The 25,736-nt window shown below is 41.7% G+C and overlaps 6 protein-coding genes and 2 pseudogenes across 8 annotated transcripts in view; 5 read left to right on the top strand and 3 right to left on the bottom strand.

The window, feature by feature from the left end:
- shisa9a (shisa family member 9a) overlaps positions 1-25,736 on the top strand; it is a 736,130-nt gene that overhangs the window by 423,299 nt on the left and 287,095 nt on the right. The window lies entirely within an intron of this gene.
- hbae5 (hemoglobin, alpha embryonic 5) lies at positions 404-1,286 on the bottom strand. The gene is made up of 3 exons (XM_077201273.1): positions 1,010-1,286; positions 701-917; positions 404-611 (listed from the first exon to the last, which is right to left on the bottom strand). Exons 1-3 carry the CDS (start codon positions 1,102-1,104, stop codon positions 483-485), a joined length of 441 nt encoding a protein of 146 aa, XP_077057388.1. The 5' UTR covers positions 1,105-1,286; the 3' UTR covers positions 404-482.
- LOC143710291 (hemoglobin subunit beta-2-like) lies at positions 3,666-4,797 on the top strand (annotated as a pseudogene). Its single transcript, XR_013194513.1, has 2 exons — positions 3,666-3,851; positions 4,280-4,797. The product of XR_013194513.1 is annotated as a hemoglobin subunit beta-2-like (transcript).
- LOC143710325 (methylmalonate-semialdehyde/malonate-semialdehyde dehydrogenase [acylating], mitochondrial pseudogene) lies at positions 5,916-7,167 on the top strand (annotated as a pseudogene).
- On the bottom strand, positions 8,420-9,192 carry LOC143710290 (hemoglobin subunit beta-like). Its single transcript, XM_077201272.1, has 3 exons — positions 9,100-9,192; positions 8,706-8,928; positions 8,420-8,622 (listed from the first exon to the last, which is right to left on the bottom strand). The coding sequence occupies exons 1-3, from the start codon at positions 9,189-9,191 to the stop codon at positions 8,494-8,496; spliced, it is 444 nt and encodes a 147-aa protein (XP_077057387.1). The 5' UTR covers position 9,192; the 3' UTR covers positions 8,420-8,493.
- hbbe3 (hemoglobin beta embryonic-3) lies at positions 16,661-17,620 on the top strand. The gene is made up of 3 exons (XM_077201088.1): positions 16,661-16,939; positions 17,112-17,334; positions 17,418-17,620. The coding sequence occupies exons 1-3, from the start codon at positions 16,848-16,850 to the stop codon at positions 17,544-17,546; spliced, it is 444 nt and encodes a 147-aa protein (XP_077057203.1). The 5' UTR covers positions 16,661-16,847; the 3' UTR covers positions 17,547-17,620.
- hbae4 (hemoglobin alpha embryonic-4) lies at positions 19,295-20,610 on the bottom strand. The gene is made up of 3 exons (XM_077201087.1): positions 20,206-20,610; positions 19,590-19,794; positions 19,295-19,458 (listed from the first exon to the last, which is right to left on the bottom strand). The coding sequence occupies exons 1-3, from the start codon at positions 20,295-20,297 to the stop codon at positions 19,330-19,332; spliced, it is 426 nt and encodes a 141-aa protein (XP_077057202.1). The 5' UTR covers positions 20,298-20,610; the 3' UTR covers positions 19,295-19,329.
- On the top strand, positions 19,732-24,427 carry LOC143710128 (uncharacterized). Of its 2 annotated transcripts, none has more exons than XM_077201086.1 (2): positions 19,732-19,983; positions 21,198-24,427. In XM_077201086.1, exon 2 carries the CDS (start codon positions 22,909-22,911, stop codon positions 23,830-23,832), a length of 924 nt encoding a protein of 307 aa, XP_077057201.1. In that variant the 5' UTR covers positions 19,732-19,983; positions 21,198-22,908; the 3' UTR covers positions 23,833-24,427. The 2 variants fall into 2 exon arrangements, 1 of the variants encoding a protein (XP_077057201.1); XR_013194475.1 differs by having other exon boundaries at positions 19,769-19,987; positions 21,198-21,540.

The following is a 25,736-nucleotide window of genomic DNA, read 5'->3' as shown; positions in this document are numbered from 1 at the left end:
ATATATATATATATATATATATATATATATATATATATATATAATATAAATATGTAGCCTAGAGTGTTAGGGCTACTTTGTACAAAGGTCTTAAATATTTTATAAGCTAAAATAAACATAATCAGTTGCGGTATATTTTGAACATTGCATGGTATGCCAAAATGTGAAGATTGAAATATCCACATAAATGTAGGCTATATTTATTCAGCAACAGCCTTAACTTATTCAGGTAATTTCGCCCTGTCCGCTGTATGATTTAGTCTAATCCGAGTGTAATGATCTAAAACAATTTCATAAATCTAACAGAATTCATATGATCCAATAATTATGTTCGTAGGCTATGCAAACAAATTTAGATTTTGTTTTGTCACGTGTTAGGGAAGAAATGCACCAGATAAGTGTTTCCAGATTTGTTTTAATTGACATGTTGTTCACCAAATCGACAAAGCAACATTCAAACTGCTTAACAAATATCATACAGATTAACGATATTTGTCAGATAAAGCCAGGGCCACTCTTGCGAGGAACTTGTCCATGGCCAGGTGGGCTTCAGGTGTGAAGTCATCAGGGAAGAGCATGGACAACACCACGAGAATGTTGTGGGCCAGGATCTGTTAAATTAAGATCAATAATGATTAACAATAATGACAACTAAAAGTAGGCCTACGGCTCAATTATTAATAAGTAGCGTCAGATAGGCTATTTTTAACTTGAAGTTAGCAGGATCGACTCTCAGCTGGAAGGCATGCAGCTCGCTGAGAGTGAGCAGGCCACCGAAAAGGTCGTCGATCTTTTCAATAGCCAAACCGAGTCCACCGAGGACCTTCTTTCCATGCTTCCTCACCGGGGCAGAGCCGGGGGTCAGGTCGCTCCAGTGAGAGAAGTAGGTCTTGGTCTGAGGGTAGACCAACAGCATTCTGCAAAACGAGGGGGTAATGTAAGTTCCAGTTTAATCAGACCCATAGATCTGCACAATTATTTTTTAACGAAATTCCAGAATTTTTCTTACCTGGACAACGCCTCATTGCCGATATCCTCAGCCTTTGGGGAAATCTTTGCCCAGAGGGCCTTCACAGCGGCTTTGTCCTTAGCAGAGAGACTCATTTTGAATTGATGTCTGGAATGAATAGACGTGGTCAAATGACTTACCCACCTAAATGTTGGTCCTCCTTTTAAGCGTTTGTAGTTGAGATGGGCACACCCAAGATACAACCTAATTGCGTGTCAGACTGAACTCCTGCCAGTGAACGCTGAAAATTGACTTGATGCCCATTTCCCCCACCTCATTTTTGGGGTGATACGTGATGATACTGTACGTGCGCGTGCACTTGAGTCACAAGTCGAGGATCAGATCCTAATCAGCTCACGCCCGCATCTTCATGAGTAACCCAACAACCTGATTTAAATAATTGTTTAATTTATTTAGTAATTTGGTTAATTTCGTTCTTATATGCAAGATGCTATATGTGACCATTAAAAGTAACTGTAATTGTTAAATAAACAAAACAATGCAGTTTATTTTGAGCGCTAATTTATTTAGTTTAGTTCTTAACGGTTCATCATAGGCTATGCGCCACTGATTTTACTTTTAATACAATGTCTATTACTGTTTACTCGGTTGCTGAGACACAATTCATGAAACAATTCACCTTTTTTTCACAACTATAAACACAATCCCTGAACTACACACTAACTTGTACAAACCTTGTAAAAACCCGTTTCAGTCAAAAACATATTTTCTTTTGTCCTGAATCAAACATTGGCCTCAGATGACACACAAAACCGAACAAATACACAGACAACTTTCCTGCTCAGCGAACACTAGTGAGATTAATTTATTATAACACTGTAACAAAAACGTAATAATTTTTGCAGCTCAGTGTCTATTACAGTAAATGAAAGGGTGATGATATAATAGGCTACAACAGTGAGCTTTAGTACAAAAAAATATGTTTCATTACATTACTGTAAAGGTATCTTACAGCACAAATAAAGTGAACTTTAAATACCGAAGAATTGAATAACATGGTATGGAACACAATACAGTAGCCTAGTTCAATTACAGTAAAAAAAAATGTCACTATCCTCCCCTTTGGCCAGATTTAATTAGGCTACAAAATCATTATACAATACTATCGCAGCTTCTTTGTCTTCTGACAAGACTTTTTCTACCTCCCCGCTGTCATTTCTCAGTTTTGCAAAAGTACAGTCGCCAGTGCCACAAGTAAAAAATGGCTAGGCCTACAAATAAATTCTACAATTGTGATTTCGAGGGTGTACAACATGTGCTACAGTTTTCTGTAGTGAAATGTCCCTCATCTAAAGTACTGTATACTTTAATAATTATACTGCATGTTTAAGTAGTATAAAAACAATGTGATGCTTTCAGCTTTCTCTCCAGTGTTACAATGCATAAAGCACCTGCGGCCCGAATTATATTACCCTGAGATTCTGATTGGTGTGTCATAAGTTTTGCTACTTTACTCATGGATAAATGCTATTTTATAATGCTAGTTCACGTTGTGATGCTTGAGTTAATATGATTTCTTTTATTGTTATATGAATGGGAACATGATTAAACCTGCTGAATTTTACCTGCATATTTGTGTGAAGGTTTGCAGAAATCGTTAAGATTTTATATATTATAAACGTTTTGCGAAATGTGTCTGTTTTGAGAACTGAACGAATGGTTTGGGAAATTATTATTATTAATATTAAGATCAAAATTAATAATAATAATAATAATAAACATGTATGTTTTGTTTTTATTACAAGGCATATATTGTGTAAAAAGAAGACCAAAAAGGGAACGGAAGCACAATTTTTGATTATTCTGATTTATTTATTTTGTTAATTTTGTGTGCTAATTTACTTCTTAATTTAGTTCTTAATAGCTGAAAGGTCCATTTGCCCATACACGCCTCATATACACCTCTGATTTTACTATAAATACGACTTATATCACATTTAATTCTTGCAAATTTGCATTAGTAATATTGATAATAACAGTAGCCTAACAACAATAAACGTGAACATGTGTTTTTTACAAGGCACATTAGGCTATTGCAAAGACAAAACGACTAAAAAGGGAACTGAATCAGTTTTGATTGCTTATTCTGAATTGATTTATAATCATTTATTTCATTTATTGGCTCTCAAATGTTCGCCTAGTGAATCGATAAAACCTCCACGCCCTTTTTATTTGGCATTTGGTGAGACTGGATTTTTTTTAACCACTCAGTCAATTGCATTTCATTTTGAGATCTACGTAATTGAGAGTCTGTAAGTGGAGATAAGCAGAGACGTTTTGAATGTGCGTATGTATGAATAAGATAACCAACAGCTGAGATCACGACAATAATTTATAGTCTTTGAAAGTCACGTTCACAACTGATTAGACAGGGATTAAAACAATTAAATAAAGTTGTAGGAATATCATGTTTTATCTTAAAGATATGATCCTTTCCAGGATATGTTGATCCACTTTCTATTCAGCGTCATACTGTTTTTTCCCTTACTCTTTTCATGAAATGGGGCGTATGTTATGCTACAAATATTTTGTTTCTTACATTAAAACCTCTAGAAGATTGCAAACGTCCAAAATCACTACATATTTAGCGCCCTGCCCATGAAAGGTTTCAGCCAATCAAGTGGGCCTACTTGTATTGGCGGTGCAACCCGATGACATAAATAGTGCAGACATGAGTGGAAAGATATGATTCTTATTCCTAAAGGAGAAGAAAATCATAAGCTGACAAGATGGTTGTGTGGACCGACCAGGAGCGTGCCTATATCCAGGACATTTTCAGCAAGCTTAACTATGAGGACGCTGGCCCAAAGGCCTTGCAGAGGTAAGACCCATGCCCATTAATGTGCTCCTCATTCTCATACTTTATGCAAGTTTTCTTTGTACAGAGTAGAGATACAAAAGAGCTAGATTCCTTTTTATTTTAAATGAGGTTTTATGTAACAAAGTACGGGAATAATCAAACGATCAGCTCAAGAGGAAGCTGCTATAAATAAAGCTTTTCTCACCTCCTGTTTCACGAAAAGTGTCTCAGCATCCCTCCACCACCCCATCACCTCACACTAGGCTGGGTCTACCCCAGTATAGGGGAGTACTCTGGGTTCGGGCAAAAATTCCGAGCTCGAAGCCCTCCCCCAGACAGCAAGCCAAATATGCATAAATACAACTTTAGATTTCATTTAGGCCTACGTGTGAACTCGTCAATTTTAATTTTATTAATTTGTGGATGTTATGTCATGTTGTATATTGCAGGGTCTTGATTGTATATCCCTGGACTCAGCGGTACTTCGGAGGTTTTGGAAACCTGTACAGTGCAGAGGCCATCAAGTCCAATCCAATGGTCGCAGCCCACGGAACTGTTGTGCTCCACGGGCTTGACAAAGCCATGAAGAACATGGATGATATAAAGAACGCATACGCCGATCTGAGCGTCCTGCACTCCGAGAAACTGCACGTGGATCCTGACAATTTCAGGGCAAGCATAAAAACATATAAAACTCGTACAGATATACTCAGACACTATTTAAAACATTTAGCAACCAGTTGCGTGACACTCTTTTGCCTTTTCTGTTTCAGCTGTTGGCTGACTGCCTGACAATCGTGATTGCAGCGACTATGGGTTCCTCTTTCACCGCTAACGTGCAGGCTGCCTGGCAGAAGTTCATCGCTGTTGTCGTCTCTGCTCTGAGCAGACAGTATCATTAAAAACTCTCAAATATGAGGAAATTAATGTATGTCTCTAATGCAATAAAGAGGAATTGATGCGCACCTGGGCCGTCCGTTTAAACTCATTTCTAGTAACTCATATTTATATATATTGATTTTATTCATATTGATGATAACTCATCATTATCCGAATATCATTAAACGGAGAGTTCACCTAAAACTTAACAATGTCGTCATTTACTCAACCTCATTATTTATTAGACTCCATGACATTTATCAAAAAGTTATAATTAAAAATTAGTTGTAATTGAGTGTAATGCAATTTGTTTGGATGTACAGAATTGTTTGGTATGATTATAACAGCCCCTGGCAGCTTAAATGGTACAACATTTGTGATATACTTAAAGATAACAGTTCCAAAAGGTTTTTTTTTATCAGCAAAAGCCATAAGAACCATTTTAGTTCCCCAAATAACCTTTCAGCAAGCAGATTTTCATTTGTGCGATTAATATTTTAATAATCTAAAATAACATTTTGTGCAATGGAAAGGAAGGTTCCATGATTGTTCGAGGTTCTTCGTGGAACCATCAATGTCAATAAATAACATTTACTTTTTAGGGTTTAAACACTAAAGAGGCTGATGTCTGCTATAAAAGTTTTCTTAAATGTATTTTATCAACACAGTCTCATGACAGTGCGTATCTATACCACGAATGTTATTTCTCGTGCCATTTATACGCCAAAAATGGTTTTTGCGTGTATATGCTACGCACTGAAATCCCCTTGGGTAGGATTAGGGGAAGGGGGGGAGGGGGGTGCGTGCGTATTACATGCCATAAAGTGCGTATCATATGCACGCGCAAACTGCGTATCATAGACACGCAAAAACTCTTTTAGGCGTATAAATGGCACGAGAAATAACATTCGTTGTATTGATACGCACTTTCATGTCGGTATAATTACGAAAGGACAACTATCATGTCTATTACATTAAGAGATTTATGTATCTGTTGATCAATCTGATGCAATTAAAAAGACACTAAAACGTGACATTTCCAGAGCGTTTACACATTCTGCAATATACTCTTGGCGCATGTCCTCTGCCTGGGGCTGGATGCACATTAGGGAGTTCAATAAAACATTAATACGAATTCTGGCATGAACTTCATTAATGCGTTCCCTTGTAAAGAATATGGTTCCTCTTGTTGGATGCATGTGCTAATCCTCCTCTGTGCCCACCAACAAGCTGTCCATTGATGGAAAGTTTGTAGAATCCAAGAGTCCAGAATGGTTGGAGAATCACAATCCTGCCACCAACCAGGTCACTGGTCCAGTGCCAAAAGCCACACATGAGGAGATGTTGGCCACCGTGGACTCGTGCTCGCGGGTTTACCATACCTGGTCCAAAACTTCCATCCTGGCCCACCAATAGATCTTCCTTGACTATCAACAACTCGCAAAAGACAATAATAAATAGCTGGCCAATGGCCATGGTTACCCTGGAGCAGGGTAAAACCCTGGCTGATGCTGAGTTGCAATATGTTCAATGGACTGCAGGTGGTAGAGCACACCTGTGGTATCACATCCCTTATGCTGGGTGAGTCCCTCCCCTCTTTTACTAAAGACATAGACACATACACATATCCACTGGTTACACATTGCCCATTGGCATATGTGCTGTTATCGCCCCCTTCAATTTCGCGGGCATGATTCCTCCATGGATGTTCTCATTGGGCATGGTGTGTGGGACCACCTATTTACTGAAGCCCTCAGAGAGTGCTTGGTTGCGCCATGATGCTTGCCAAACTGCTGCAGGACTCCGTTGCTCCAGATAGAACATTAAACATAATCCACGGACAGCAGGATACTGTGAACTTCATCTGTGACCATCCCACCATCAAAGCCATCAGTTTCGGTGGCTCCAAAGAGGGATGTGTTTCCCAAAAGCATTGTTGGCCAACTATGATCACAATTTCCATTGAATTCTATTGGGAACGACGGAACTTGCGATCATAGTTGGCTTTGGGAAACGCACCTCAGGCTTGTGAGTACATCAGTGAAAGATGCTTAAAAAATGGCAATAGAGTGCAGAGCAACATGGGGGCAAAGAGTGTGGTGATGACTGATGCCAACAAATAGAACAGACTCAACCAGTTGGTATAGGTCACAGATGTATGGCACTTTCCATGGCTATCCTCATAGAAGACGCCCAAAACGGGTTGCCTGAACTGGTTGAACTTGCAAGGAGTCTCCTTGTCAGTGCAGGTGACCAGCCCATTGCTGATGTGGGACCTCTCATGATCTCACCTCAGGGCCTCAGGCCAAAGAATGAGTGAACAGCCTTATTCAGAGTGGTGTGGATGGAAGAATGTGAAGGTCAACGGTTACGCAAACGGGAATTTCGTAGGAACCCCATATAAAAATCCTCAAAACTAGAAGTTTTAATACTGAACATGTATACTTAAAAAAAAAAAAAAAGATTTCATTTTCACATCTAAACTGTCAAATATAACATGGCACATATTGCTCTTTCAATGTATGAAACATCTGACACTGTCAAATGGTTGGCAGTTTCTTATCTTGATACAGAATTTCATTTGTTTCATAAGATAATGACTCCCCATTCAACACTAAATTTAATTTGTGTTGACAAGCTATATCAAGTCTACACAAGGTACAATTTCAAATATCTGTTGCCAAATAGCATTTCTGAACTGCTCAAGCAGCACCATCTATGGTTAAATTTGAATGTCTAAGCTATAACCAACATTTGTGAACTTGACAATATGATATATATATATATATATCATCATCATCATTCAGTTTTTCAACCTTTTACATTTTAACTTATGCTTGTCCCAGATAGAAAAAATAGAAAAGAACCACCGCTCATCCATCAAAAAAGTCTTGTAGAGAGGTGCTGCTACATTGAATCATCATGGAAATTTTTTAAAATACAGCAGCCACACTCTCAAACACTGTGCAAGATCAATTTATTAGCAAGCTTTCGGTCTTACGACCTACAGGCCTGAAGAAGGTCGTAAGACCGAAAGCTTGCTAATAAATTGATCTTGCACAGTGTTTGAGTGTGTGGCTGCTGTATTTTAACAACTTATGCTTGTCCCACAGTAAGCCAGCTATATTTTAACCGGGATCATTCAACTGAATAAATGTAATTGTTTTCACAATGAGCAGATTTTTGCCGATTCTAAGTAATTTGAGTAAATGTCTTTTATTTAAATCGATTATTTTAATGGAATCAACTAACTGCGAATGGTTTTATTTGAGTGCAGAAATTTCTTGACCGTATCTTTAATGTATAACTGACAAATGTGCATCACATTAAGTTTATTAGTTTCTTTATGTTAAATACATAATTTAAAATACATTTTATATGCAATTCAGATTCGTAAATCTTACATTTAGGCTTAAATATTTTTGAGCGTATTTAGAGTTTTTTTTACAATAAAGTCCAACTGCATTTAGTATCTTCAGTAAGATAATTTTAGGCATTAAAGATTGCAACAGCTACACATATCGTTTAAGGTCTTGTAAGGCGTGAGAAAAGGGAGGAGCAGGAAATGGAGATCATATCAGCATGAACAAAGACCTCAAATGGCCTTCTTCGTGATCCCTATGCAACCTTCTTGTAAGTCACTAAAGTTGTGAAAACCTGCGTAAACCTTTTTTATTTGAAACGTAAAGACAACTCATTGGACAACGAAATCATCTCAATCATTTATTTTTCATTACGCAGTAAACATTTTCAGTACAAGAATCTCCTCTTCCACTCCACGAATCTAATAATACTGCCTTCTTAGGGCTGATATAACAACAGACAGGAACTTTTGCCAAGCAGCTTGGATGTCTGGGGTGAAGTCAGTCCCCATGCGTCTAGCGATCACCACGGTCAGGCAGTCAGCTAAGAGCTGTAAAAGAAGTGGGGGAAAGTAAAGCACAGTTCCAACATAATAACCAACATGGTAGCCGCGCATTGCTCTAAGACGCTAACCTGGAAATTGCCTGGGTCGACCTGCAGTTTCTCTGAGTGAAGCTCACTAAGGGCAGTGAAGGTTTTCTTGATATTATCCATGTTTTGGAGAGCTTTCTCCAGTCCTTGAAGCACTACAGTGCCGTGCGCCGCGATTTTTGGATTAGCCATGATTGCCTCCGTGTTATACAGGTTTCCAAACCCACCAAAGTACCGCTGAGTCCAAGGGTAGACGACCAAGCATCTTGAGATCAGACAATAAGACAAGTCAGGAACATTAAAGGCCTTGACGGATAACTAGGCTACAACCAATACGTCCATTGAAAAAATCAAAATACACAAATTTCAACAATTAATCAGTTAAAAGAGATCATATTAAGGAGAAAAAGGAAGCAGGCGATAGAGAAAATATTACCTCGTCAAGCTCTCGAGGCCCACCGACTCATAGTCGAGTTTGGCAAATACACCCTGTATCGCAGCGCGTTCCTCAGCTGTCCACTGAACCATCGTGTCTTCTTGTGGCTTCACAGCTGGACAGGTGTTTAAATGGGACTGCTAGGCCGCCGCCCATGTATATCAGGCAGATCTGTTCGGCCGATAGTCCGGAGAAAAAAGGCGGCAGTTAACCGATAAATGGAGTCCATGTGAATAAAGTAGTGATCGTTTTTCATCACCAGAGTGTGAGGTTTCTTTCTCTTTATTGTTAAACCTGAAAGAGCGAGTCTACTGTTTATGCTGCAAATGTTATAGGTCTAAGGTAGCTATACAAAGGTCCAATCTGAGTCGAATTAAACTTGTCATATTTGCGTATAGAGGTCCTGTTAAAAGAAATAACAGCCTACTTGAGTTCATGGGTCCTGTTTTGTCAATTAAAATGATCTGCACTATGGGGGCCAATGTAGCCAACTGTGTTTTATACTGTGTAGTAGCAGGCCTATTCTTTTTTTTCACGGTACACTTTTAAATTTAATTTTGTGTTGTGTCTTAGGGTTAAATAAAATGTCCGTAAACGCAACGAAAAATGGTTGTTGCAGAAAATTACAAGAAACGTATTTTCCAATGATAGCTATACGCTTCAGTGAAAGTAAAGTTTCAGCTTTTAATGACCTATTATTTTAATTTCTTAACTCTTCAGATTGACTGACGAAATCAGAGAAAATGGAAATGTTATTACTGAAGTAATTTGAAAACCAAACTTTGAAATCATAAGCTGACTTTTAGTTTTTTGACAGCGAGACACAAATGTTATATAGGCAGATCGACCGTCAAATGCTCATCAACGATTTTAAGTGATAGGCTGAAACTTCTTGTTCTTTACAAGAATAAATGACCACGTTTATATCAGATACAAATACATCAGGCATGACTTTATATTATTTATAGTACGGAGTGTAAATATGTCCTAATAAAAATATGTCTAGGAAGTAAATGTAGCCAATATATGGCCAATATAGCCAATATTCTTCATAAACTTTTCGATCAGTAGCTTTTGATCACTATAGCCGAGAATAAAGACAAACTTTTGGACACATCAGAGCATAGATAATTAATTTGCTATTTCTATTTTATTGCTGCCGTGTTGATTTTAGATAAGGTTGATAAGCGGATGCCAGATGTTTGAATACAAATGAAGTCACTTTACCAAGCTTTTCAATACGCCCATTGTCATCAAGTAATAATAGACGAGAAGCAAATGCAAGTAAACAGTAGATTTAATAAGGATGATGATGATGATGATGCAGTACAGGCAGATGTAGAACGGGTGACACAGGGACTTCGGTGGTCAGGATCCGGTGGTGAAGAGACGATGGTGCGGTGACGGTGAAACAGCAGACGAAATCCAAAGACGAAGACGGAGAACAGGAACTGGAACACAAGGCAGGAACTGGACACTGGAACACCAACACGAACGACATCAAACAACGATCTGACAAGGATGATAGAACAGCGGTAAGTATAAATAGAGTGGTGAGATTGACTGCAGCTGGTGAAGTGAATGAGGATCAGCTGAAGTGGATCAGGTGATGTCATACATTCACGCCCACTACCCACGTGCATTCAAACCACAACATAAACACGAGACGAGAAGGAACAGAGAATGTGTCTACCGTGACAGTACCCCTCCTCCTAAGAACGCCTCCTGGCGTTCCCAGACTCCTTACCCTGTCGATTGTAATCATCGATGAGGGAGTGATCCAGTATGTCTCTAGCAGGCACCCAACTTCTCTCCTCCGGACCGTAACCCTCCCAGTCCACCAAGTACTGGAATCCGCGTCCTCTCCGCCTGGAGTTCAGTATACGATTAACCGAATACGTGGTCTCCCCATCTACGAGTCGCGGTGGGGGAGGAACCGGGACAGGCGGATTAATATGAGAATGAAACACGGGTTTAATTTTAGATACATGGAAGGCGGGATGGATCCTCCTGTACGCGGGAGGCAATTTGAGGCGGACTGCCACCGGGCTAATGATCTTGGTGACAGCAAACGGGCCAATAAATTTGGGAGCAAGTTTGTTAGATACGGAGCGAAGAGGAATGTTCTTGGTTGAAAGCCACACCTTTTGACCAACGACGTATACGGGAGGCTTCGACCTGTGGCGATCGGCCTTAGCCTTAGTGCGCGCCCCCACCTGGAGTAGAGTCTCACGGGCTCTAGTCCAGGTACGGTGACACCTCTGAACAAAGGCGTGAGCGGAGGGGACCGCGACCTCGGATTCCAGACTGGGAAAAATTGGTGGCTGGTAACCTACACTACACTCAAACGGAGATAGGCCCGTAGCCGACACTGGCAACGTGTTGTGGGCGTACTCCACCATGGAGAGTTGTTGACTCCAAGAGGAAGGATTCTTGGAAACCAAACATCGCAACACTCTCTCCAAATCCTGGTTGGCTCTCTCGGTTTGACCATTGCTCTGGGGATGAAACCCTGAGGACAAACTAACCGTCGCCCCCAGTAATCTGCAAAACTCTCGCCAAAATTTGGACACGAACTGGGGTCCCCTGTCGGACACCACGTCAATCGGAAGGCCATGTAAACGAAAAACGTGATCTACGACTGTAACCGCTGTCTCCTTAGCTGAGGGTAATTTGGGTAAGGGGACAAAATGGGCTGCCTTCGAGAATCGGTCCACTACAGTCAAAACGACTGTGTTCCCCTGAGAGGGCGGGAGGGCGGTAATAAAATCTAGTGCGATGTGGGACCAGGGTCTCGAAGGAACCGACAGCGGTTGGAGTAACCCATCTGGAGGTCGATTGGAAGTCTTACCAGTGGCACAAACCGAGCAAGCCAAAACAAAATCGTGAATATCGCGAGCCATAAGTGGCCACCAGAACCGTTGCTTGACCAAAAAGCTAGTACGATTAACTCCTGGATGGCAAGCCACGTTGGAGTTATGACCCCACTGAATAACGTCGGACCGTAATCCCTCCGGCACAAACAATCGGTTCGGTGGGCAACCGGGCGGAGGCGTTACCCCTTCTAAGGCCTTCTTGACCTTCGATTCGACCTCCCATGTGAGTGTGGAAACGAATAGAGTTTCGGGCAAAATACACTCGGGAGTAGACGGGCGTTCGGAAAAATCAAATATACGGGATAGTGAATCGGGTTTGACGTTCTTGGAACCCGGGCGGTATGAAAGAGTAAAATCGAAGCGACCGAAAAATAATGCCCATCGAGCCTGCCTGGAGTTCAATCTTTTGGCGGTTCTGATGTACTCTAGGTTCTTGTGATCAGTCCAGACAATAAAAGGTACCCCCGACCCTTCTAACCAGTGGCGCCATTCCTCCAACGCTAACTTAACTGCCAACAACTCTCTGTTACCAATGTCGTAATTGCGTTCGGCTGGAGATAAACGATGAGACAAAAACGCGCAGGGATGCATCCTGTCGTCTGTGGAAGAGCGTTGGGACAACACTGCGCCTACTCCCACCTCTGATGCGTCGACCTCCACCACGAACTGACGTGAAGAATCAGGGGCGACAAGGATGGGGGCTGAAACAAAGCGGCCCTTTAGTTTGGAGAACACAGCTTCGGCTGTGTCTGACCACCTGAACGTAGTTCTGGGGGAGGTCAAGGCAGTCAGAGGTGCGACTAGTTGGCTAAAATTGCGAATAAAACGCCGGTAGAAATTGGCGAATCCCAGAAACCTCTGCAGGGCCTTGCGGGAATCTGGGCTTGGCCAATCTACCACAGCCTTGATCTTCTCAGGGTCCATCCGCACTCCCTCAGACGAGACGATGTACCCTAAAAACGGGACCGACTGTGCATGGAAATCGCATTTCTCCGCCTTGACAAAAAGCCCATTCTCTAGCAACCTCTGAAGCACTCGTCTGACGTGTTGCACGTGTTCCTGGAGAGAAGAAGAAAAAATCAATATGTCATCCAGGTAGACATATATGAACTGATCGATCATATCTCGCAACACGTCGTTGACCAGTGCCTGGAAAACTGCTGGGGAGTTGGACAGCCCGAAAGGCATGACCAAATATTCAAAGTGCCCCCTGGGGGTGTTAAACGCAGTTTTCCATTCATCCCCCTCCCTGATGCGAACCAAATGATAAGCGTTACGTAAATCCAGTTTTGTGAAGATGGACGCTCCCTGCAACCTCTCGAAGGCTGAAGACATCAACGGCAAAGGATAAGTATTCTTTACCGTGATGTTATTCAGCCCTCGGTAATCAATACAAGGTCGCAGAGAACCGTCCTTCTTCCCCACAAAAAAGAACCCCGCCCCCGCTGGAGAAGAGGAAGGGCGAATGAACTTGGTTGCTAGAGAATCAGAAATATATTTCTCCATAGCCTCCCTTTCTGGAATAGAAAGTGAATATAACTTGCCTTTAGGCGGAGACTTACCTGGCAGTAAATCTATAGCACAGTCATAGGGACGATGCGGAGGGAGAGAAGCAGCACGAGACTTACTGAACACCTCCTTCAGGTCCAGGTACTCCGCGGGCACGTTAGACAGATCCCCTGCTTCCTCCTGAAACACAGAAACAGGCACAGACGAACAGGCAGACACGAGACAAGACTTATGACATTCCTTGCTCCACTCCAGTACTGATCTATGGTGCCAGTCCACTCGGGGGTTGTGACGGATGAGCCAGGGGTGTCCGAGGACGACGGGTGCAAGGGGTGAGTCCATGATGAAGAATGAAATAGTCTCAGAATGGTTGCCGGAAGTGGTGAGGGTGATGTCTTCAGTGCAAAGGGAAATGGTGGGGAGTTCTTGTCCATTGAGTGCGTGAACGGCAATTCTGTGAGTGAGGGGTCTGAGGGGAATCTGAATCTTCTGTGCAAAAGTGTGGTCCATAAAATTACCTTCAGCCCCAGAGTCCAGAAGTGCATGGCAGTCGTGCTGTTGGACTGACCACCTTAGTCTTACCGGAAGGAGTGTGGAGGTAGATGTAATCGATGATGAGGTCTTCCTAGCGGAGATCCCACCCGATAGTAGCCTCAGTTTTACTATCGGGCTTGGCCTTTTACCGGACAGTTGTATGCGTAATGTCCCGCTCCTCCACAATACAGGCAAAGGCCCTGGGATCTCCGCCTCTCCCTCTCCTCCCGGGAAAGCCGAGCTCGACCCACCTGCATGGGCTCGGGATCGTAGACGGGGCTGACCACGTCCCTGCCGCTGGATCGTGGAGGGTCGGTCCCTGCGAAGGTACGGGTGGACGGGGCTCGGCGCTCGACCCTAGACAGCCGAGCGTCCACCCGCAGAGCCAAGTCGACCAACCCGTTGAGAGTGGTGGGTAGATCCAGGGCGTAGATCTCCCTCTGGACGTGGTCAGCCAACCCATGCAGGAACATATCCCACTGCGCCTCCTCGTTCCAGCCGCACTCCGCCGCCAGGGTCCGAAATTCAATAGAGTAGTCCGAAACCGACCTTTCTCCCTGCTGTAGTTCCGCCAGTCTTCGGGCTGCCTCTCTCCCAGAGACAGCCCTGTCGAAAACTTTCCTCATTTCGGCGGCGAGGGTCTGGAACGAGGCGCAGCATGGGTGTTGGTTCTCCCACACCGCCGTTCCCCAAAGCGCAGCCTTCCCCGTCAGCAGAGTGAGAACGAACGCCACCTTCGCTTGTTCCGTGTTGAACGTGCGGGGCTGTAAAGCGAAATGCATCGTACAGCGGGTCAAAAATGCTCTGCAAAAGGTAGTCTCACCGGCATAATGCTCTGGCACTGGAAGACGGGGCTCTGGCTGGGAGGGTCCTTCTGGTGGTATGGGAGGAACGGTCGGTGTGGGCGGCGCAGTGGGACCCTGTAGGCGTTGGATCTGCTGGGTGAGCTCGGACACCTGTGTCACCAAGGCCTGTACTGCGCGTCCCGTGTCGCCGATCTCTCGCTGCTGCGAATCCATCCTCCTGATGCTATGGTGAATGAATTCCTCCATCGATCTCTGTGATGCACTCGCTGCTTCTCTTTCCTGGTCAGATCGTTCTGTCATCAAGTAATAATAGACGAGAAGCAAATGCAAGTAAACAGTAGATTTAATAAGGATGATGATGATGATGATGCAGTACAGGCAGATGTAGAACGGGTGACACAGGGACTTCGGTGGTCAGGATCCGGTGGTGAAGAGACGATGGTGCGGTGACGGTGAAACAGCAGACGAAATCCAAAGACGAAGACGGAGAACAGGAACTGGAACACAAGGCAGGAACTGGACACTGGAACACCAACACGAACGACATCAAACAACGATCTGACAAGGATGATAGAACAGCGGTAAGTATAAATAGAGTGGTGAGATTGACTGCAGCTGGTGAAGTGAATGAGGATCAGCTGAAGTGGATCAGGTGATGTCATACATTCACGCCCACTACCCACGTGCATTCAAACCACAACATAAACACGAGACGAGAAGGAACAGAGAATGTGTCTACCGTGACACCCATGTTTCTATGATCTGAGGTTGGCCCAATAGTTGCTCCTCACCCGCCTCTCAAGTGTATGCATCACAAATAAAGACATGAACGATTTGAATGATATTGGATTGACGTTACTCCATCGTAAAGCTAATGCAAGCAAATTAATTGTGATAGGCTATACAACTATGATTTGCAACTGGAAACCATGTCTTATAGTTTGGTTACCTGTCTGACAATTTTTTAAAAACCTGTTTATTTAGCCATTTATTTTAATGGCATTCATAACATAGGCCACTGTTTACATCGGAAGTCTCAATATATCATATTGTCATTGTATTATTGAAAACATGGGCAGTGGGACGTGGATCGGTACATTAACTCCAATCTAACCAACATCTCCTTCATGGGTGTATTAACGTGATGCGGCACCGTTGTGGTGAAGATGGCAGTTCCGTTTAGGTTTGATGCTGTCAGGCTGTCAGCCTCCAAAACCATACCGGTCCAAATGATCTCCTCACTTTATGTCGGGCGTAATGAGTGACAGTGTTGCACTTGATCAAGGCGGTCGGTATTAATATCTAAAGAGACATGATGCTTCACGTGGGCGTGGTGCTGTCCAGACTTTAGTGCTGAAATCTTGGCTGAAGTTCATAGGGAACTGTGACGGTAACCGTTGTGCTTAACGCATTTAAACAGGCTTTTCTTTACCTGTGGGTCAGTTACTTTCTGTATACTGTCAGAAAAAAGTGAAAACCTTTAACAAAGCCCTAATAGCGATTTATCACTAGGTATAAGTTGGGGTAAGATGACCAACTCCATTTTTTTTCTCTTGACCATAGAATAGGCCTACGTTACAAAATATTTAAGTCAAAATTCAAGATTTATATATTTGGATTGCATATAAAATTTCCATTAATTTGGATCACATCGTTTTAACAAACTAATAAACGTGATTCATATTTGTCTGCCATGCATAAATGAAAGAAACATTTTTTGTAATGTTAAAATAAATGTTTTAAATACAAAATAACCGATTTACTACAGCCTACCTTAGCCCTTTAAAATGTCAAGCATAAACAGTAGACTCGCTCTTTCAGGTTTAACAAATAAAGAGCGAGAAACCTCACACTCTAGTGATGAAAAACTATCACTACTTTATTCACATGGACTCCATTTATCGGTTAACTGCCGCCTTTTCTTCCGGACTATCGGCCGAACAGATCTGCCTGATATACATGGGCGGCGGCCTAGCAGTCCTATTTAAACATCTGTCCAGCTGTGAAGCCACAAGAAGACACGATGGTTCAGTGGACAGCTGAGGAACGCGCTGCGATACAGGGTGTATTTGCCAAACTCGACTATGAGTCGGTGGGCCTCGAGAGCTTGACGAGGTAATATTTTCTCTATCGCCTGCTTCCTTTTTCTCCTTAATATGATCTCTTTTAACTGATTAATTGTTGAAATTTGTGTATTTTGCTATTTTCAATGGACGTATTTGTTGTAGCCTAGTTAGCCGTCAAGGCCTTTAATGTTCCTGACTTGTCTTTATTGTCTGATCTCAAGATGCTTGGTCGTCTACCCTTGGACTCAGCGGTACTTTGGTGGGTTTGGAAACCTGTATAACACGGAGGCAATCATGGCTAATCCAAAAATCGCGGCGCACGGCACTGTAGTGCTTCAAGGACTGGAGAAAGCTCTCCAAAACATGGATAATATCAAGAAAACCTTCACTGCCCTTAGTGAGCTTCACTCAGAGAAACTGCAGGTCGACCCAGGCAATTTCCAGGTTAGCGTCTTAGAGCAATGCGCGGCTACCATGTTGGTTATTATGTTGGAACTGTGCTTTACTTTCCCCCACTTCTTTTACAGCTCTTAGCTGACTGCCTGACCGTGGTGATCGCTAGACGCATGGGGACTGACTTCACCCCAGACATCCAAGCTGCTTGGCAAAAGTTCCTGTCTGTTGTTATATCAGCCCTAAGAAGGCAGTATTATTAGATTCGTGGAGTGGAAGAGGAGATTCTTGTACTGAAAATGTTTACTGCGTAATGAAAAATAAATGATTGAGATGATTTCGTTGTCCAATGAGTTGTCTTTACGTTTCAAATAAAAAAGGTTTACGCAGGTTTTCACAACTTTAGTGACTTACAAGAAGGTTGCATAGGGATCACGAAGAAGGCCATTTGAGGTCTTTGTTCATGCTGATATGATCTCCATTTCCTGCTCCTCCCTTTTCTCACGCCTTACAAGACCTTAAACGATATGTGTAGCTGTTGCAATCTTTAATGCCTAAAATTATCTTACTGAAGATACTAAATGCAGTTGGACTTTATTGTAAAAAACTCTAAATACGCTCAAAAATATTTAGGCCTAAATGTAAGATTTACGCATCTGAATTGCATGTAAAATGTGTTTTAAATGATTTATTAACATAAAGAAACTAATCAACTTAATGTGATGCACATTTGTCAGTAATACATTTCCGGCAGGAAATGTCTGCAATCATATAAAACCATTTACAGTCATTTTAAATAATCGTATTTTCAAAATGCATTTATTCAAATTGCTTAGAATCAGCATAAAGCTGCTCATTGTGAAAACAAATAAATATATTCAGTTGAAAAGTATGATCATGGTTAAAATATCGCTGACTTGCTGTAGACCAAGTAAAAGATTGAAACAAACTGAATGATGATAAATATGTAAATTGATTTTTTTGTATTTAACATTCAGTTCATTATTACAGAAATCTTGTTTCTTTCATTTATGCATGACTGACAAATATGAATCAGACTAAGTTTATTAGTTTGTCCAAACGGTGTGATCCAAATGAATGGAAATTGTATATGCAATCCAAATAAATACGTTTTAAATTTATTTAAAATTATTTAAATATTTTTTAAATGTAGGCCTATTTTATCGCCAAGAGAAAAAAACAAGTTGGTCATCTTACCCCATCTTAGTGATAATACACTATTAAGGTAGGCTACCTTTTAAAGGTAGATAGCTTTGTTAAAGGTTTGCAATTCTTTTGTGTGTATACAGAAAGTAACTGGCCCACAGGTAAAGAAAAGCCCACAGTTTAAATGCTTTAACCACAACGGAAGCGTCACATTTCCCTTTGGCCTTCGGCCAAGATTTCAGCACTAAAGTCTGGACAGCACCACGCCCACGTGAAGCATCATGTCCCTTATGATCCCTTAGTGCAACACTCTCACTCATTAAATTATTTCCTTTTGCATTAGTATTATAATCAATTTCACAACATGACAATGTCAATGTCAAGAAGAATTTCGTAAATTCAATGACATTTTATTAGGAAGCCAAAATACTGAATTCCTTTCATGCACTGTATTAAATTATTATAAACAATACAAAAGAGTACAATGAGTACAAAGAGGGTGGTGTATGTCACAAGATTAGAATTATTATTGTTGTTTTTATTGAATATTCCATTGCATTACACGCATAAGACACGTACTTTGCAAAACATGTATTATTAATTTATTGAAGAAAAACAGGTAACACTTTATTTTACAGTGTCCTTGTTACATATGTCACATGTAATTACATAGCAATAACAGTAAATTATGCCTAATTACATGCAATTAACCCTCAACTAAATCCTAATCCTACCCCAACCCTATAGTAAGTACATGTAGTTAATTAATGTTACACTGTAGGCAACTTAAATATTTAATTACACTGTAACAATGACACCTTAAAATAAAGTGTAACCGAAAACATTTGCAGAACCATTCGATCCTTCTTCGGTGGCTCTTCATCGGAATTTCTCGGCTAAAACAGCAGAGAATGCCGAAAGAAACTTGTCTATCGCCGCGTGTGCAACTGGTGTAAAGTTGTCACCCATGTGGCAGGCTAACGTCACGAGGATGCAATGATTGAGAAGCTGGAAAAAATGTAAACATTTTACGTTAGTGAGTTAAATGAAAAAATACCACATCACATAACATCACGTATTTGGATAAAGCCTGTTGATGTGCACTGGATCAGTTCAGCGGGCATATGTTTCATTAACACCTTGAAGTTTGTAGGATGTATTCGCAGTAGATAGGCGTGGAACCTGCTTAGTGGTGCCAAAGTGGTAGCAAGTGTGCTTATGTTCCTCGCGCCGTCGGCTAACGCCTGGACAATTTTCTTCCCGTGGCTGCGTAAATGATCTGAATTGGGGCTGATATCTAGATGAGAGAAGTATGTCTTTGTTTTGGGGAACGTTGTGAACATCCTGTAAACCAGTTAACAAGGGAGAAAACAGGTCAACAAGACAAGCGCAAGACACGTTCTCCTCCCCCTTGGTTGCTTGCGTCATCACTCATGGGCAAATATGCCAAATATGACAAGACCATCAATCATTGAAATGACTTTTGATATTCAAAAAATGTAACGGCGAACTATTAAGGATCCACCAAAGAGCGTAAGTAGACTTTAAATGGTTTCATTCCCAAAGTTTTACATAATTTAAAAAGAAAAGCAGCATCCCAGCATAGTCTACTGAACATTGTAAAAATCACCGATGAGGAGTTTTAGATGGAACACATCTACATATGAGTTTTTTTTAGACATGTATAAAATGCTATTCTGGTTATAGAAATATTTGTCTCTAAGCGTTATATTCGTTTGATCTAAAACAGCATACCTTAACAGAGCCTCAGATCCAATATCTTCCGCCACTGGAATCATTTTGTCCCATATCTGTACAATCAGCTCTTTTTCGGTAATCGAGAGCATTATAAGACGGTGTGGTTAATTAAAATATACTTATAACTACTACTCAATCTGAAATTAGCTTCAGAACAACGCGAATAAATCGTTGGGTAGGCAACGATTTGACCGTTTTGCGATGCAGTTTCGATCACATATTAACCACAAACTCTGCGTATCTCGACTTCATAAAATGCAAAATGCAACAAACAAAAACAAAAAAATGGAAGAGAACAGTTAACAGAAATGTAGTTCCCGCCGTCGGTCGCTCTCTTCAACTCACAGGCAAACGAGAGTTAATGATGTGAGAGGTGAGACTGCGCAACGTTAGTCTGCTGTGCGTCATATTAGAGTAGCTTATGTTGTCATGTCGGGATTCCTACTTGTGTTTTGAGTGACTTCAGTGATAGGCTATATTTTACATTAAGTAATTATATCACAATACAATGCAAAAGCAACAATGAGATGTGTAAACTGCTTTATTTAAAGGATGCAATAAGCTTGTTGCACAGTAATTCAGTCTAGAAGCAAAATTCGCAGTAATTGCATTATGCTATATTAGATATTTGTCAATAAAATTGATTTGATAACATTTAAACCTATTAATTATGCTGACGATTTACATGAAGCCTACATACAATATGCAAATGCGTCTAGTGGATAATTAGTGTTAGAGCGCTATTGCTACCAAATTACTGTGAGAATTGTTTTTAAATGTAACTTCCTATTATCATCTCCTATCTCAAAAGTAGACCTACTCCTCATATTAAATAAACAGTAAACATAGCTTTTAAAATATCAAAAACATATAGCATCTGCAGTCACTCAAAACAACAAATGAAAATGAAACTGAAGTGCTTACAAATTTATAATATTAAATGACTTTGACGCTAATTTGTAATGACTATGTGCATGCACTACTTGTAGGGAAGGGCCATGGCACTGAATCTGATAAACCTTCATGGCTGTCCCTATCAGTGGCTCAAGCTGCGGCTGAAAGTGGGTGGAAGTTGAAGAGCAGCATAATCATCAATCTCACTCCTGCCAGCACACATGACTGCAGCATGAACCCATGACTCAGCTAAACTGAAGGACTACCCCTCTAACGTAATGGAATCTATATCTTTTAGCATTTTGATAAATGTGCAATACCACAGGCAGTGCATGACTGTGCTCAGGTTCATTCTTGGTTCTGTGTTTGTGTGTGTGTGTGTGTGTGTTTGAGTGAGGCCTGGTAAACATGTTCCCATAAAGATGGCAATATCCGAAATCCCTTGGTTGAGTTTTTTTGGTCCCCATGAGGAAATAGTTTGTTAATCATACTAAGTGATGTTTTTTTAATGTAAAAATGCTGAACGTTTTTTTGTTTGTTTGTTTTTTGTGATAGGTTTAGGGATTCCCCGAGCTTCAACACTGCAGCTGAACTAAACTTTCTCTGTGAAAGCCCTCCCTTTACATTTTTATGTTTTGTTTAATTTTGTGTCTGTTTCAGTGTGGAAATTCTCCATTCTCACAACCTCAAGTGACATATCATTATCATTAATGTGGTATAAAATGTTAGAGTGTTAAGTAAACAACGATGGTAACACTTTACAATAGGGGTGCACTAATATGTGCCTCAACAAGTAAAGTCATAACATAATGATAGATTAGCAAATCATTAGTTATGATTAAAGCAGACAACTGGAATTGAAGTGCATAGCTTCGACTAATTGTGGTAATTAACACATTTAATTTACACTATTAGTTAATAAAATATGTTATTAAGGAATTACATGATGAAGACATGTTTAATTAATAGCAATTTATGTATTACTTAATCTATTTATCATATAGACTCTTTATTAGTTGCTGATGCAGTAATAATTAATGCTTTAGTTCTTCATGAGTCATATTGTCAGGGTGTGTGCAGGTAGCTGAAGACGAGGACAAGAGTACTTCCAAAAATAGCTGATTTATTTACAAAATAAACCTCTATAAACATACAGGAACAAAATCAACTCCAGGAACTTTAGGGAAAACACAACCATACAATGACGACGACCAACAAACACTGAGGGAGAACACAAGGCTTAAATGAACAGGGATTAATATGATAATTAACAGAACACAGGTGACGGGAATAACTAATCAGACAGAGCGGGAAAACTAACAGGACTGAACCAAAATCACAAACACAGGGGAAACCAAGATCACAAAACAAAACTCAAACATACTGAAACGTGACAGTACCTCCCCCCTCCCCGAAGGCGCGTCCTCGCGCCGTATAACATCCAAAGGGGTGGGCATCCTGGACTCCAGGACGGTCCAGGCGGAGCAGGCTGTGGGCGTGTCCACGGCGGAGCTGGCTGTGGGCGTGGCCAGGGTGTAGCAGGCTGTGGGCGTGGCCACGACGGAGCAAGCTGTGGGTGTGACCAGGGCAGAGCTGTGGGACCCTCGGGCGTGACCAGGGCGGAGCTGTGGGACCCTCGGGCGTGACCAGGGCGGAGCTGTGGGACCCTCGGGCGTGACCAGGGCGGAGCTATGGGACGCTCGGGCGTGACCAGGGCGGAGCTGTGGGACCCTCGGGCGTGACCAGGGCGGAGCTGTGGGACCCTCGGGCGTCCAGGACGGAGCTGTGGGGGTGAGGACCCTTCGGATGGGCGCCCCCTCAATTTTAATGGGGAAATTGACAGGAAAGGGGGGATCCGGCAGCAAAGAGGGTCTTGGGCTGGGCAGGACCTGCGACAAAGGAAACTCTTGGCTGGACAGTACTGGCGCAGGATCAACGGGCTCTGGCGCAGGATCAACGGGCTCTGGCGCAGGATCAACGGGCTCTGGCGCAGGATCAACGGGCTCTGGCGCAGGATCAACGGGCTCTGGCGCAGGATCAACGGGCCCTGGCGCAGGATCAACGGGCTCTGGCGCAGGATCAACGGCCTCTGGCGCATCATGGGACTCGGAACTGGACGGGGCCAGCACATCATGGGACTCGGAACTGGACGGGGCCAGCACATCATGGGACTCGGAACTGGACGGGGCCAGCACATCATGGGACTCGGAACTGGACGGGGCCAGCACATCATGGGACTCGGAACTGGACGGGGCCAGCACATCATGGGACTCGGAACTGGACGGGGCCAGCACATCATGGGACTCGGAACTGGACGGGGCCAGCACATCATGGGACTCGGAACTGGACGGGGCCAGCACATCATGGGACTCGGAACTGGACGGGGCCAGCACATCATGGGACTCGGAACTGGACGGGGCCAGCACATCATGGGACTCGGAACTGGACGGGGCCAGCACATCATGGGACTCGGAACTGGACGGGGCCAGCACATCATGGGACTCGGAACTGGACGGGGCCAGCACATCATGGGACTCGGAACTGGACGGGGCCAGCACATCATGGGACTCGGAACTGGACGGGGCCAGCACATCATGGGACTCGGAACTGGGAAGCGGGAAAAAGGGCTCTTCAGAACGATGGATTAGGATGTATGGCATGGCGAAGATGGTTGGAGCCATCACCGGGGTGATGGTGATGCGGAGACCTCTCTCCATCATGATGAGGTAATCCATCAGGTCATGGCCAGCCAAATCCATTTTGTCTTGGTTGGTCGTTCTGTCAGGGTGTGTGCAGGTAGCTGAAGACGAGGACAAGAGGACTTTCTAAAATAGCTGATTTATTTACAAAATAAACTTCTATAAACATACAGGAACGAAATAACAAACTCCAGGAAATTCAGGGAAAACACAACCATACAAGGATGACGACCAACGAACACTGAGGGAAAACACAAGGCTTAAATGAACAGGGACTAATATGATAATTAACAGAACACAGGTGACGGGAATAACTAATCAGACAGAGCGGGAAAACTAACAGGACTGAACCAAAATCACAAACACAGGGGAAACCAAGATCACAAAACAAAACTCAAACATCCTGAAACGTGACACATATAACTCATGTGCATTAGTTAAGTATGAATTAATGCTTATTAGTGCACCCCTATTGTAAAGTGTTACCACACCGATTAAAAAGGGTCCGATCACTTGCACAAAAAATGCATTTGAAAATATTTTAATACAGCAAAGACTATTTTTAATTAAAACCGGGAGAAAAAAAGAAGAGTAACAGAAATAAAGATTTCACGATAAGGAAAAAACAGTGGGAAATGATGAGTTTGACAGACAAACAGAGGACTCAAATTAAAAAAACAGCTCTGCAAAAGTTTTGCTCTGTATACACTGTCCTCTGGATAACCTTGTGTCCTTAAAATACATTCTCAAATGAAAGTCTTGAAAAATATAAAATGAATATATACAAAGTTTAATTTATCGTTTATTTTGTTTATAAAAGCTTTTATGTTTATATTATTACTATTTTGTATACTATGTTTCAACCGTTTTATGTCATGTCATACTACAGTTGCTATACTTTTATTTAGCAAGGGAGCATTCAATTGATCAAAAGTGTTGTTAAAGATATTTTACAGTGATGAAAGATTTCTATCTCAAATAAATGCTGTTCTTTTGAACTTTCTATTTATCAAAAAATGCTGAAAAAATGTTTTGAGGAAAAAAAGATTTCTGAAGGATTATGTGACACTAAAGAGGAATAACTGCTGAAAAAAGGCTTGCCATCTCATGGAATTTAAATATTTATATATATTATGTTATTTTAATTCTAGTAATATTTCACAACATTACTGTTTTATTGTGTTTTTGGACAAGTGAATGTAGCCTTGGTAAGAGACAAAAACATCTTTCAAAATTTTATTTAAAAAAAAAACATATTTACCTTCTTAAATTAAAATCCCTTCCTACAAACTGAATTTAAAACAATGTAACATGCTTTCCACTAGATGGCAATAGCGCACCAAAAGCAAATGTATGTTCCAGATAGGCCAAAAATCTTATGCAAACCACATACTAACATATATGGGTATACATGTATATGAGGAAATTACATTTGTATGACCTACATGTACTCACCAATTTATTAAAAGCTATGCTTTTAAACAATTGCATGAATAATGAATATAAAAATCGAAGCATTTTGGTAAAGTGAGATAATATATTTAATAAGTGCCAGTACAGCTGAATAAAGAAGCCAATGGTTTGCCAAAGACAGAACGACCTTTCATCTCTTCGAAAGACACAAAATACGACAAACAGGATTACAGATTAATTATTTCCCACCGCTTTAATCCTATTGATGTGTAGTTTGCTTGAGCACTCTCTGGTAGATCACACATGCCACCCACACTGTCTAGTCTCAGCCTGCCAAACACTCAGACGTGTTATATTGTGACTGGATGGCAACGCTGATAGATATTCACTGCAGTTTACATTAGATTAGAGGATTTAGGAAGTCCATGAGTCCTTACGAGGGCTGTATAGGGGAAAGGAGAGAGGAAAGCAACGTGAAACCTCAATAACATATTTGATCTTGATTGTCCTGCACATGAAACA

This window comes from Siphateles boraxobius, unplaced genomic scaffold (genome assembly GCF_051911475.1).
Source record: "Siphateles boraxobius isolate OS27281-9 unplaced genomic scaffold, OSU_SipBor_1 46, whole genome shotgun sequence".
Lineage (NCBI taxonomy): Eukaryota > Metazoa > Chordata > Actinopteri > Cypriniformes > Leuciscidae > Siphateles > Siphateles boraxobius.
This window is presented reverse-complemented; position numbering and strand designations above follow the sequence as displayed.

Bases quoted from the DNA above. Each gene is read 5' to 3' on its own strand.
- hbae5 (XM_077201273.1), bottom strand. From the start codon at position 1,104: ATGAGTCTCTCTGCTAAGGACAAAGCCGCTGTGAAGGCCCTCTGGGCA. The intron at 918-1,009 runs GTAAGAAAAATT...CTCGTTTTGCAG, and splicing joins GGCAATGAGGCGTTGTCCAG to AATGCTGTTGGTCTACCCTC. The intron at 612-700 runs GCCTATCTGACG...TTAATTTAACAG, and splicing joins CTAACTTCAAGTTAAAAATA to ATCCTGGCCCACAACATTCT.
- LOC143710290 (XM_077201272.1), bottom strand. From the start codon at position 9,191: ATGGTTCAGTGGACAGCTGAGGAACGCGCTGCGATACAGGGTGTATTT. The intron at 8,929-9,099 runs GTAATATTTTCT...TCTGATCTCAAG, and splicing joins GGCCTCGAGAGCTTGACGAG to ATGCTTGGTCGTCTACCCTT. The intron at 8,623-8,705 runs GTTAGCGTCTTA...CTTCTTTTACAG, and splicing joins TCGACCCAGGCAATTTCCAG to CTCTTAGCTGACTGCCTGAC.
- hbbe3 (XM_077201088.1), top strand. From the start codon at position 16,848: ATGGTTCAGTGGACAGCTGAGGAACGCGCTGCGATACAGGGTGTATTT. The intron at 16,940-17,111 runs GTAATATTTTCT...TCTGATCTCAAG, and splicing joins GGCCTCGAGAGCTTGACGAG to ATGCTTGGTCGTCTACCCTT. The intron at 17,335-17,417 runs GTTAGCGTCTTA...CTTCTTTTACAG, and splicing joins TCGACCCAGGCAATTTCCAG to CTCTTAGCTGACTGCCTGAC.
- hbae4 (XM_077201087.1), bottom strand. From the start codon at position 20,297: ATGCTCTCGATTACCGAAAAAGAGCTGATTGTACAGATATGGGACAAA. The intron at 19,795-20,205 runs GTATGCTGTTTT...ACTGGTTTACAG, and splicing joins GGATCTGAGGCTCTGTTAAG to GATGTTCACAACGTTCCCCA. The intron at 19,459-19,589 runs GTGTTAATGAAA...CATTTTTTCCAG, and splicing joins TACATCCTACAAACTTCAAG to CTTCTCAATCATTGCATCCT.
- LOC143710128 (XM_077201086.1), top strand. From the start codon at position 22,909: ATGGGCGCCCCCTCAATTTTAATGGGGAAATTGACAGGAAAGGGGGGA.